At 40.6% G+C, this 13,532-nt stretch overlaps 2 protein-coding genes across 3 annotated transcripts in view; both read right to left on the reverse strand.

Moving 5' to 3' along the window:
• Window positions 1–7,154, reverse strand: part of DNAJC21 (DnaJ heat shock protein family (Hsp40) member C21) — an 18,154-nt gene extending 11,000 nt beyond the window's left edge. For both annotated transcript variants that reach the window (XM_015826311.1, XM_015826310.1), the window contains exons 1-4: window positions 6,949–7,154; window positions 3,258–3,351; window positions 2,506–2,629; window positions 821–943 (exon numbers count right to left, since the gene is read on the reverse strand). In XM_015826311.1, the coding sequence (XP_015681797.1) occupies window positions 821–943; window positions 2,506–2,629; window positions 3,258–3,351; window positions 6,949–7,045 (438 nt within the window). In that variant the 5' untranslated portion in view covers window positions 7,046–7,154. The remainder of the gene's footprint in view (window positions 1–820; window positions 944–2,505; window positions 2,630–3,257; window positions 3,352–6,948) is intronic.
• Window positions 7,155–11,150: 3,996 nt separating this feature from the next.
• The window catches only part of BRIX1 (biogenesis of ribosomes BRX1), a 10,006-nt gene continuing 7,624 nt past the window's right edge, over window positions 11,151–13,532 (reverse strand). Inside the window, exons 9-10 of the mRNA XM_015826313.1 lie at window positions 12,953–13,081; window positions 11,151–11,578 (exon numbers count right to left, since the gene is read on the reverse strand). Coding sequence (XP_015681799.1) covers window positions 11,306–11,578; window positions 12,953–13,081 — 402 coding nt within the window. The 3' untranslated portion in view covers window positions 11,151–11,305. The remainder of the gene's footprint in view (window positions 11,579–12,952; window positions 13,082–13,532) is intronic.

The raw sequence follows: 13,532 nt of genomic DNA on the forward strand, positions 1-13,532 counted from the left end.
GGCCAGTCAAGAGAAAAGGATTAGGGTTGACATGATAGCAATATTCCAGTATTTGAGGGGCTGCCACAAAGAGGAGGGGATCAATTTATTTTCCAAAGCCCCAGAAGGCGAGACAAGAAACAATGGGTGGAAACTAATCAAGGAGATATGTGCGTCTTATGGTCAGGTGCGTCTTATAGAGCGAAAAATACGGTATATACCATTTCATAGTGCTTTACAGCCCTAAGCGGTTTACAGAGTCAGGATATTGCCCCCAACAATCTGGGTCCTCATTTTACTGACCTCAGAAGGATAGAATGCTGAGTCAACCTTGAGTCAGTGAGGATCGAACTCCAGGCTATGGAAAAGTTTACCTGCAATACTGCATTCTAACCACTGCACCACAATGGCTCCTTACAAACCCAGCTAAGACAAAAATTCTATCATGGGAGAGTTCATCGACCCCCAATTCTTCAAAACTGTATCCTTTATTTTGCTTTTTTTTAATATTTCTTTTACAGAGAAACTTCTATGCTCCAGTCCAAACAAGAGTTATGTGAGAACAGCCTCAATTCTCCCTATGTTTAGAAACAGAGGATTTGTGGAATAACAGGTTCAATCTGAAAGTGCAGCACTCAGCAAGAAAAGATGCAAATGGAAAGAATTTACAACTTCGGTCTCGGGCCCAAAATGCTGATTTCTCCCCCACTATAATGACATTCTTGCTTTTTCCTTAGTTCAGGAAAAGTTCTGGTGACCTCAAAAGCTTACAGATTATTCAGTGCCATCTGAGCTGACTCTAACAAGGCAACTGTCCAACTATGAATTTCAGAGTTGTTACCGTATCATAGTCACTCTGGGAATCTCCGAAGCTTGGAAACCCTTCAAAGTCGTCTTCTACTATGGATTCCTCTTCTTCCTTGGCAATCATTTCGAAGATGTGCCGATACACTGCATAGAACCCCTGAAACAAACAATATGATCACTGAGAGAGAAAACTAGCCTTGTTAATTGTAGAGGACAATGAAAGACATCAGTATAATGACATCTGGAATAATTGCTCAGTTTTCTGAGCTCTTGACAGTGAGATCTCCAGCCAAATTTTTGTCTGAGAGCCAATGTTGCTTTGAGGTGAATCAGACAGGCATTTATCTTTGAAAACAGATCTGGTAGACTTAAAGGTTTCATCTCCTCACATTTGTAATCACATAAAATTGTTGTATCTCCTTACACAAATAAATGGCTTCTCTCTAGCTGAATCAACAGAATAACAAGAGTTGGATGTCATATGGTCCAACCCTCTGCTCTGGCAGGAAACTCTATACTATTTCAGACAAATGGCTGTCCAGTCTCTTCTTAAAAAACCTCCACTGTTGCAGCACCCACAACTTCTGGAGGCAAGGCGTTCCACTGGTTGTCTCCTTAGTTCTAGGTTGCTTCTCTCCTTGGTTAGTTTTCATCCGTTGCTTCTTGTCTTGCCTTCAGGTGCTTTGGAGAATAGCTTGACTCCCTCTTCTTTGTGGCAACCCCTGAGATATTGGAACACTGCTATCATGTCACCCCTGGTCCTTCTCTTCATTAGACTAGACATTCCCAATTCCAGCAACCTTTCCTTATATGTGTTAGCCTCCAGTCCCCTAATCATTGTTGTTGCTCTTCTCTGCACTCTTTCTGGAGTCTCAACATCTGTTTTACATTGTGGCCACAAAAACTGGATGCAGTATTCCAGGTGTGGCCTTACCAAGGCATTATAAAGCAGAAGCAGGATTTTCTGTAGGCTTGATATTATGTACAGGTAATCCTCGATTCATGACTGTAATGGAGTCTGCCCATTACAATTAAGTCATAACAGTTGTAAAGTGGGTTCATCACCTGACTGAGACCATTTTCTGACACTTTTTGTAGTGGTTGTTAAGCAAATTACCATGACTATTACATGAACTCATGGTGCAATCGTTAAGCGAACCAATTGTTTGCTATGAGGTCTTTTTTTGCAGAAAACCGGAAGTAAATACTGTTTTTCTGCAAAACCGCAGTAAATTGCAATCATGTGACCACTGCAAATGTGGGTCAATTGCCGGGTACCTGAAATACAGTCCCGTGACCTGGGGGGGGGTTGTAGCTGTTGGAACTGCAGAACTAGATCATAGGTACCCTTTTAGGGGGGCATGTCATAACTTCAAATGATCACTAAGTGACTGATCACAAGTAGAGCATTTTCCTGTACATGATGCCCCTCAGGGGTTTCAAACTCAGAATTCATGGGCTGTAGGTCAGTTTCTGAGGCTTGCATTTTAATGACACACAGTAATAGCAGGGAGTTGGGCAGCTGTTTTTTGGGCAGCTGTTTGCCAATCCCACACAGATTCCCCCCTCAAGTTGAGACTGAAGTGCAGCTCAGTGGCTGAGGAGGGCTGCTGTGGGGTGGCAGCACCGCTAGTCTCGGTCTGGAACCTGTTGGCTCACCAACCGTAGCAAGAGTAACACGGTAAATGTTACTCGCCCGAGCGAGTGCTCAAGCCTCACCTTTTTATCATCTTCATAGCCAGAATAGCACGTAACGGTGAAGTATTGGAGCAAATCCAGACTGTTGTCTTGATAGCCTCCATCGATGCCTCCTTTCAAGAGAGCTTCCCTGTGATTGTCGTACCTACAAAGAAAAAGCCCAAATTAAATTAGAGGCTATGAAACTTTCTACCGCAGAATAAACAAGGAATGGTATCTATTAGCAGGAAGACCAAATTAGTTTCCTGAATCACAGCTAAAAGATTGGGCTGTTTTCAGGTCTTGCTGTAACACAGTTTCCCAACCTTAGCCATGTTAAGATGGGAGGACTTCAACTCCCAGAATACCCCAGCCAGCTTGGGGTCTGATGGACTCAGGTGCAACTCTGCCTAAACTCTTTTAATTAAAGAGAAGAACATGTCTAGTTTTGTTTCTACTTGGAAACTGCTTCCAGATGTTTTGCTCGGAACTGAAAAAAAATGAAACTTTGATTTTAGATTTTGCCGATGAGAATGGTTTTATTATTATAGAAATAGCTTGAAATATTGTGAAACGTAAAGCAAACGTTGTATTTATGTATTTTAATGCACTGAAAAAAAGTCAGAGTCACTACTTTTTTTCTCTTTGCACTTTTTCTTTTAGGTTGTTTTTAAATCTTTCCTACATGTTTATTTTGTGACAAACCTTAACTAAAAATTATGGCAAAAAAGATTTGGTTAAGCCAATATACCATTATAAGAATTTTCAAGCTTTTATCCAAAAGGCAAACTTACCACACTCTCTCCTGTGCATCACTCAGCACATCATAGGCAGCCTGGATCAGCTTGAACTGTTCTGCTGCTTCCTCAGCGTTGTCTAGATTTTTATCTGCAATGCCAATGAAGCAGAATCTAATCAATTCATCCCAAAACAGAAACAATCCCACCACTACGAGTCTTGTGAAATCCATTTGTGATTATCAGATATTAAGAAGCCAACAGGAAAACACAATTCCTGGCTCACATTTCCCATGGTGGTTCTAGCACATTCCATTAGACTTCAGTTCAATAACACATTTGAGGGCTCCTATCAAATTTATTTGGAAATAAACTCTATTAATTCCAACAGAATCCAGTTCCAAAAAAGAATGCTTAACATCAGAATGAAACAATAACTATAATATCTGCAACAATATGTTCCAGTATCATCTGTTGATCGGGAGTTTAACCAGCCATGCTCTTTTCAGGATATTCTACTTCTTCTGCTAAGGTTTGTCTTTCTAAACAAATCAACCAGTATTCCCTGCTTACTGGGCAAGCTCTGTTTTCACTGGACTGTTCTTTTTTTCCTTCAGGAAAGTTTTGGATCTTATTCGTATTTTGGCAAACATAAGGCTACAAATGCAGTGAATGAGTTTATCATTGGTATATAGAGATTACCATGATTTTTTTTCATACATGAGCCACCAATTAATTTCAACAGTTTAAAGGGATACTCAGATAAATAAGTAAATGAATGAATGATTGGATAAAAATGTTCAAATCTATTGTATTATTAAGATGGAGCCTAATGCACTTGCATCCCTAAAAATTAGTTAATTGGTTTGCCATTCATTTGTTGAAATATATTCAATTGCACACAAAAAGGGGGCATTCAAAGCAGTAGGGCAATTGTCTAAGCCTGATTGCTATTTGAAGATTTAAAAATCAATGCATTCAGGATTAATGCATGCTAAATAGTACTATGAATACTATAAAACTGTGGTGGCGAACCTATGGCACAGGTGCCACAGTGGCACGCAGACCCCTCTATGTGGGCATGCATGCCGTCGCTCCAGTCCTAGGCCTTCAGCTGGGTTTTATAAAACCTTTTCGCTTTAGTCCTCCGCCGTGTGGAAAAAAAAAGGTTCAATCAATCAATTTCAGCTTCTCGCGGGAAAAAAAAAGATCTCGCAAAGTTGGAATTGATTGATTGAACTTTTTAGTACCACCCAGTCTGCCGTTACCACTGTAGCCACACCCACCCAATGGGCCACGCCCACCCGGCACCCGACAATACATAAGTGGGTTTTGGGTTTCAGTTTGGGCACTCGGTCTCTAAAAGGTTCGCCATCACTGCTATAAAGCATACTGTACATAAAAGACCGTGAATGGTTATGTGGCATTAAGACATGACACAATTATTTTATATTTCAATAAAGAGTTGCAGGGAAAGGCCTGTAATTGAACTGCTGTTACAAACCTTATTATTTTCATTAACTTTAGGCTGCAATTCTAAAATTGCTTATCTGGGTCAGCAGGATTTATTTTTGAAATAATCATATATAGGATTCTATTGTCAGGTGGGTATTAAATTGAAATTATATTTAATAAGCATCTTAACAAAGCCTTGCTGCCAGACTGACCTATTATGAGCTCATGAAAACAATTCATTACCAAAGTATGTGTGGACATCCTGCTGGGATTTAATTAATAAGAGCACCAGTACAAAAAAATCAGGCTGTTGAGTTACTAGCTTACATCCAACAGAATTTGCATTTCCTTAGAGATGAATAAACATCATCTTCTGTAGACTAATATAGTAATAAATCCCAGATTTATTATTTGTTTATTTATTTATTTATTTATGGGCTGAATTGGGAAGCAAAAAAAAAAAAAACATAAGAGGAAGCTACTTTCATTCCATGGCGTAAGGATGGCTCCATATGAACATCAGGAATCAAATTTGATTGAGCTGCCTTGTTGCCTTGAGAAGTAACTAAAGGCAGAATACATTTTCATCTTAGCATCACAAAGGGTGTGTGTGTGTGTACACTGTATGTGTGTGTATGTATGTGTGTATATATTCAGACATATATATGTATATACATAAACATACATACATACACACACATACATATAGAGTATGATATTCTATTATATTGGTCAATATAATAGAAAAACCAAAATAATATACCAAATTTCATTTCAAAAGCTTAGCACAGTGAGAGGTAGTGAGTGGTTAAAGTGCTGGACTGGCACCAGTCAGGATATATGGCTAGCAACTAATACATAGTATAAACTATTGTCTCTGAACCCTGAGCACCAAGGCATTACAGTTTGTTGGATGAGAAGCAATTGTTTTCAAAGGAAAAAAGCAAGAAAGTCCAGTCGCCTTTTGAAAAAAAAGAAAGAAAAGCACCTTTGGAACAGCCCTGACCTAGATGATTGAGAATCTCTGCAGACAACTGCTGTTAAACAAATCAGGGAAACAAACTGTTAATTGTTTTCAGAGGTACTAATTCACAGGTAAGGAGGGGAAATGAGAAGATTTCAGTCTCTAGGACAGGGGTCTTCAAACTTGGCCCTTTTATGACTTGTGGACTTCAACTCCCAGAATTCCTCAGCCAGGCACGCTGGCTGAGGAATTCTGGGACTTGAAGTCCACAAGTCATAAAAGGGCCAAGTTTGAAGACCCCTGCTCGAGGAGGTTCTCTTTCTCTGATGACTAAGTAACTTTTTCCAGGTGTGTGCCCTTCAAATATCTACACAGGTGGTCCTCAATTTACAACAGTTCATTTAATGACCATTCAAAGTTACAACACTGAAAAAAGTGACTTATGACTGTTTTTCACACTTATGACCCCATAAGTGCAGCATCCCCATAATCAACGGGGAAACAAGATTCACTTGACAACCGTGTTACCAATTTAACAACTGCAGTGATTCAGTTAGCAAAGGTGGCAAGAAAAGTCCTCAAATGGGGCAAAACTCACTAACAAATTTCTCACTTAGCAACATACATTTTGGGCTCAATTGTTGACATAAGTGGAGGACTTACCTGTACAGTATTTGTTATCTTCATAGCCTAAATATCTTGTTGTGAGTCACCCTGAGTCATTACCAATTTAATTTATTACTGTTATTACGTTTGTTCAGGAGCCTCTTTTATTTTTCCACGGCCACCACGGCCACTTTGTAAGGTAGGCTGGGCTAAGGAAGAGAGTGACTGGCCAGGGTTTCCATTAGGGTTGCCAGGTCTGTTTCCAAAAAATAGCGGACAAGCGGGGGGGGGGGGTTAAGTAGTAAAAAAAAGTAGACTGTACAGCTTTAGATTACGTACCATTTCATCATAAAGCTTTTGAATAAAAAAAAAATGTCCACTATTTTGTGAAAAAAAATAGTGAACATAATGTGAAAAAAGTGGACTGTCCACTCAAATAGTGGACACCTGGCAACCCTAGTTTCCATGGCTGACGGTGGCTTGAACCCACTCCCAACACCTGGATCACCCCCCCACTCCCAACACCTGGATCACCCCCCCACTCCCAACACCTGGATCACAGCAGCACCCTGCTGGATTACATTCCCTATCCTGCCCAACATCCAGCTGGTGCCCAAGGTTTGACTCCACCCTTTCGGAGCGAGGTCAGGTCAGGGGAGGCCTGGGCGGCGTGGGGGGAAAAAACGCTTGCCCGACAGGTCGGGCTCAGGCCGGGGTTAATACCTGGATGCCAACGGAGGGCCAGCTTCCGGTAGGCTCGCTTGAGGTCTTCATCGGACGCGTCGCGTTTCACACCCAGCACTTCGTAGTGACACTTCATGCTCGGCGGGCCGAGGGACTCAGCCCCGCGGCCGAGCGCCTTCCCCGACCGGCACCTGCACGTGAGGACCGCAGTGACGAGAGCCGGCGAGGAAAGGGAGAAGACCCGGAAGAGGCAGAGTTGGAGGCCGAGCTCCGGGCTCGCTGGGAGGCGGAACCGACGGAAGGCGCGGGAAGGGCTTCTGGAAAAGAGGGAAGGCCAGCAGGAGGAGGAGGAGCAGCAGCGGCGGCTGAGCGCGGAGGTTTAAATGGCGTGGAACGTCGGGCCGGGAACGTTCCGAGACCCCCCCCCCCCCGAGCTGGTTTTGATGTCGTGGAACGCTGGGAGACCGAACGTTCTAGGGTCGCTTGCCGGGAGGGGGGGCGGCGGCGGCGTTTGGAGCCGGTTGAGTCGAAGCCGCCTCCGCCTTGATCGGAACAAAGGTGGCCCGGCCTGCTTTTCCTCCGATCGGAATTGCAATGGCAGCTCTGTGACTACAGGTAGCCCTCGGACTTACAGCAGTTCATTTAGTCGCAGTGTTTCTCAACCTTGACCATTTTAAGGCATGTGGACTTCAACTCCCAGAATTCCACAGCCAGCAATGCTGGCTGTGGAATTCTGGGAGTTGAAGTCCACATGCCTTAAAACTGTCAAGGTTGAGAAACACTGATTTACTGACCGTTCCAAAGCTACAATGGCACCGGAAAAAAGTGACCGATGACCGTTTTTCACCCCTTACCATTGCAGCATCCCCGTGGTCACGTGATCAAAATGTGGATGCTTGGCAACACATTCAGGTTTATGACAACTGCGATGTCCTGGGATGATACGACCCCGTTGTGCGACCCTCTGACAAGCAAAGTGAATGGGGAAGCCAGATTCACTTAACTCAGTGTTTCTCAACCTTGACAATTTTAAGGCATGTGGACTTCAACTCCCAGAATTCCACAGCCAGCATTGCTGGCTGTGGAATTCTGGGAGTTGAAGTCCACATGCCTTAAAATTGTCAAGGTTGAGAAACACTGTCTGAAACTGATTATTTCACTGAAAGCAAGGTTCCAGCTATAATTGTTATGTATGGGGTAGCAAGTGACAAAAACATAAAAAAATGAAAAGCTAACATCCACCCCCTCCCACCCCCCACAAAAAAATCTGTTCTTGGATTCTGGATAATGGAGCTGAACACCTTGTACAGAAATTGAACCATTAATTGTTTTTCTGACTAGTCTAAATATTTGACTGTTAGAAATTGAAACGGCAATTTTATCACCTGCCTTACAATGCTTTTTGGTAGAAGGGCAATATTGAACATTATACACACCTATTTCCGCTTAATAGGACATATATACATATAAGGAACGGTTGCTGGAATTGGGTATGTCTAGTTTTAATGTGGAATAATGAACAATTACTAAAATAATGATTTGTCTGCATAATTTCTAGAATAATGATGTGTCAGGAATAATGCATAATCACTAGGAAAATTCTGTGTCAGTAATATGTGACTAACCTAATGCGCTTTGCACATGGATACAATGTATGTAGCAAACCTTCCATTGTATACCCGTGAGAAACGAACCTAATGTATTACAATGTGTATTTCAATGTATAGTCCTTTCTTCCTGAGAAGAGGAAAGTATAAAACTGAAGTTTGAACCTGCGCAATAAATCTCTCTGCTAAAACCCTCTGGAATTCGTAAAAGTCCTTTCGTTTTCCACAAGAGTTTAATGAAGAGAAGGACGAGAGGTGACATGACAGCAGTGTTCCGATATCTCAGGGGTTGCCACAAAGAAGAGGGAGTCAAGCTATTTTCCAAAATACCTAGAGGCAGGACAAGAAGCAATGGATGGAAACTAATCAAAGAGAGAAACAACCTAGAACTAAGAAGAAATTTCCTGACGGTTAGAACAATTAATCAGTGGAACAACCTGCCTCCAGAAGTTGTGAATGCTCCAACACTGGAAGTTTTTAAGAAAACTGGACAACCATTTGTCTGAAATGGTATAGGGCAGAGGTTCCCAACCTTTTGGGCACCAGGGACCGGTTCCGTGGAGAGAGTTTTTTCCGTGACCGGAGGGGGTGTGGTTTTGTGTGCTGCCTGCATCTCGCAGATGGGGCTTTGCTTGTGTGGACCGGTTGCTGGCATGCCGCAGCCCGGTACTGGTTCACGGACCGGAGGTTGGGGACCGCTGGTACAGGGTTTCTTGTCTGAGCAGGAGGTTTGACTAGAATACCTCAAAGATCTTTTCCAACTATTATTATTATGTATTAGTGCTATTTTGTAACTATTCAGTTGATTGATGAATAATAAAACTCTTAACAGGAATTAAAAGTGTTATTATTTGCAACCTGGAAGTTACTGAACCATTCTTTGTGCTTTGATACTTAAGAAAAATCTAGACCAATTTAAACTTTCAAAGATTTTACGCTAAATTAGCGAAAATGCTAATTATGAGAAAACTGTTGTAACACCAGAAATTAGCAACCTTGAAGCTAAATTGCTTGGCAGTGGCTACTGAATCAACAAATAAACAGATTTTAAAAACTACAGATTCATGTCACCTCACATCCACCTTTTTTACAATTAATCAGTGGAACAGCTTGCCTCCAAAAGTTGTGAATGCTCCATCATCTAAGACAGTGATGGCAAATGTTTTAGAGACCGAGTGCCCAAACTGCAATCCAAAACCCACTTATGTATCATTGGGTGCCAGGTGGGCATGGCCCATTGGGTGGATGAGGCCCATTGGGTGAGCGTAGCTGCAGTGGTAACGGCAGACTGGGTAGGACTAAAAACTTCAATCAATCAATTCCAACTTTGCGAAATCTTTTTTTTCCTGCGAGAAGTTGAAATTGATTGGTTGATTGAACCTTTTTTTTTTTGCACATGGCAGAGGCCTAAAGCAAAAAGGTTTTATAAAACCCAGCTGAAGGCCTAGGACTGGAGCGATGGCGCGCGTGCCCACAGAAAAGGTTCTGCGTGCCACCTGTGGCACGAGTGCCATAGGTTCGCCACCACGGATCTAAGAGATTGGGCAGCCATTTGTCTGGAATGGTATAAGGCAGGGGTAGGCAACCTCGGCTCTTTTATGACTCATGGACTTCAACTCCCAGAATTCCTGAGTCAGCAGGAATTCTGGGAATTGAAGTCCATGAGTCATAAAAGAGCCAAGGTTGCCTACCCCTGGTATAAGGTCTCCTGCCTGAGCAGGGGGTTGGACTAGAAGATCTCCAAAGTCCCTTACAGCTGTTATATTATTACTGTTATTGTTATTAACCTTACAGGATAAATTTGCACAAACATGCATAGATTGTTTCAAAGTAGTAAAGTATTACAGGATTGTGCATAGCTTAAAATTATTTGAAAGGGGTATTTGAAATGCAAAGGAACACACTACTTTAAAGCAGATTATTATATTTTTAAATTCTCATTCAAACAGTTGCATTTTTTCAGACTCATGCAGAAAAAAATAGAATTGCTTTGAAGTGCTGTGTTCCTGTGCATTTCAAAGCGCCTATTCATAGTAACTTCTAAAGCAAGCCAACCACCCCTATTGTATAAACTTAGCCTGTAATTCTTATCCTTTTCCTTTTTTAAAAAATGAGAAAGCAATTGGAGTGCAGTATGTCCAAAACTCTGTAAATTCTATGGAATACAAGAAAAAATTCCAGAGATTGAAGAATCTTAGTTGAGCATGTATACATATGAAATTTTATCTCCAGCTATTAGTAACAAAAAAAGTTCTCCCTCACAGATAGGAACTGAACAGACTCTATAATATAGGATTAAGAATCATCCTGAATCTTCAGGTAGGAATTGTGGGACATCTATAGCAAAGACACAGGAAAACATACCAGTTCCATAAACTATTACAGTCTTCAAACTGAGAAGGCATTTCAGCCATTAAACTATTGGAAATTGTGAGTAGGTGATTTCTCAAGTGTACAGTTGATTTATGGTTGAGTTTATTTTTCCAAACAGAGATTAAAAGAGGGTCTGTTTGTTCCAGTGGGCTCTTTTTTTAAAAGTAGGCCTGAGAGATATTGCTAGAGCCACTGGCTCTCTATAACTGTGCTATACATATCACCAACTTCCTTTTTTAAGTAAAAAAGCAAGAAAAGCCATTTTTTTTGGTAAAAATATTTAAGACCAGCCAATAATTGATTACAGTGCGATACTACAGTAGATAACTGTAGACACCTTGATTAGAAAAGTAACATAGTAACCGATTGATGCCCGTACTATAAAGTCCAGTTAATCTCCATCTTTTTTCAAAGTTCTAATTCTGTACTCCACTTCTGCCAAGCTTTTTCTTCCACTTCCTCTGTCGTTGATGCACTTTCTTCTTTTTCTTTTTCAAACTCATTTTCGGTTCTGGTCTCACCAGTTCTATCTCCATTGGCTTTTCTTCAGCTGGCGTCTCAAAAACTTCCTCGGTGGGATCTTTGGGAATGAGTGCTTGGTCCTCCTTACTCTTAAATTTCTGTAATTGTTTCATGTTTTGTTTTTCTCTAAATTTAGCAACTAGGGCCAGTCTTAATGCCCGGCGATGCTGTAATAATAATAAAAGCAAATTAGTATGCCAACTATAAGGCATTTAAAAAAAAACCATTAGAATGCTGCATATATCAAGTTAGACCCCTAGTCTAGCTAATTCCAGGGTTTTTTTTATGGCAACTGATAAGCTCTGCAACTCTTCAGATAGAGTTGCAACTGAACCAGAATGTTCCGGGGGGTAGAATCAAAGCCCCCAATATGCAAAGAATATCTGCTATCAGTTTCTCCCTCTTATCAGTTTCAGTTTCCAGAAATTGTAATGATTAACTTGCATCGACTGGTATTTCATCTTTTATCCAGAAACTTAGATAGTTTACATGAGTTGTTTTTCTCCACAATAATTATCTTGTGAGATAAGGATGAGCTAAGAGATGTATTAGTTGCCCCAAAGCTACCCAATGAGTTCCATAGTTGAGGATAAATTTGAACTTGGATCTCCAGTTCTATTCAATATCTAAAGGGGTTGTATTACATTACTTTTGGGCATACTGCCTAAAACCATATTATTATACAACTTAATAATAGTATGCTATGTCTGCTTTATCAAATAACAAACATGAATGTCCACCAAAGGTCTAACACTGAAATTACATCACAGTGCAAAAAATACTGAAAACTGTGCCCTGATCCTAGTTAGTAATGGGGGTCAATTTAAACTTATTTTATAATTTTAGCATAAGAGCAAGCCATCATTTATAATTTTGCAAATACATTTGTACAAATGTATATATTTCTAATACACGCAAAGCACATTTGCACAAACATTTCTGTGCAGATTAAGTGCACAGAATATCAAGTGTTTAAAGAAAAATGTAACAGGCTAATCTGACAAGATCAATAATCAACAGACGCAGAATACTTGTTTCAAGTATCTCTGAGACCAACTCAAAGTAACTGAGCCAAGAGGCAGCACTTTACAAGATAGAGATATAAAAATGTATTTTGAATATACAGCATGCCAAGGAATCACCGCTTTTTAAATAAAGACCAAAGAAACTATCTAAGATGAACTATCAGGGGCAAGTGCAGTAGTCATTAACAGACAACCCAGCATAGTAGAATATTGGGGAAAGTAACAAAATACTGATATTCTTATTAATGGCTTGAGATGGTCATAGCAACCAGCGTAACCAGCCAAGTTGAGACAGAATGATACTAGGTGTGAAGACCCAGTTCAAGTCCAGCATCAGCCAGGGAAACTTGCTGGAAGACATGGACCAATTACTCTCAACCCAATCTATATCATACAGCATTTTATGCTGGAGAAGAGAATTGTCCTCCCTTCTCCTGCAGCATAATCCACCTCGAGTACCTAAGAAAAAAGGCTAGAGTTATCTAACCAGTAATGAAAACAAGAATATGGTATTACCATATTTGGAGACTGGTAATGTGGGTTTTCATACAGGGTTTGTCCTCCAAAACTGCCCTGGAAGATCCTGATTAGGTTCAGGACAAAACGGGGCCCAATTTCAACAAGAGTTCCATCTTCTTCCATGAACTGCAATAGAGCAAAAGGCAGGGATGTTTTAGCATTTGGAATCAAAGTACTTAACACCATTTTAGCCAATGTGTTAAAATTTTATTCTGATTAGAACTTTGAAGCATCATGTATGTTTAAAATGTATATGCTTAAATACCCTTTCCTATCACCTATCTTTTCCAGGACCTTCAACCTCAGTGTACCCAAATCTTCCTGGTTTTATTATATAGTTTATAATATGAGTACCTGAGATTTTTTTTTTTTTTTTTTTATAAAATTTTATTATTTTCATCATAAAAGAAAAAGAAATACATCACAGATATTACACAATGTTATATCCCATCCCCCCACCCCCCGGACTTCCCAAACCAAACCTAGGCTAATATTCAAATACAAGTAAACAAATATTAATATCTCTAACTCCAAACTCTAAACTTAAACAATCCATCTCCTCCGTATTAATAAAAAT

This window comes from Protobothrops mucrosquamatus, unplaced genomic scaffold (genome assembly GCF_001527695.2).
Source record: "Protobothrops mucrosquamatus isolate PMUCROS unplaced genomic scaffold, P.Mucros_1.0 scaffold3052, whole genome shotgun sequence".
Classification (NCBI taxonomy): domain Eukaryota; kingdom Metazoa; phylum Chordata; class Lepidosauria; order Squamata; family Viperidae; genus Protobothrops; species Protobothrops mucrosquamatus.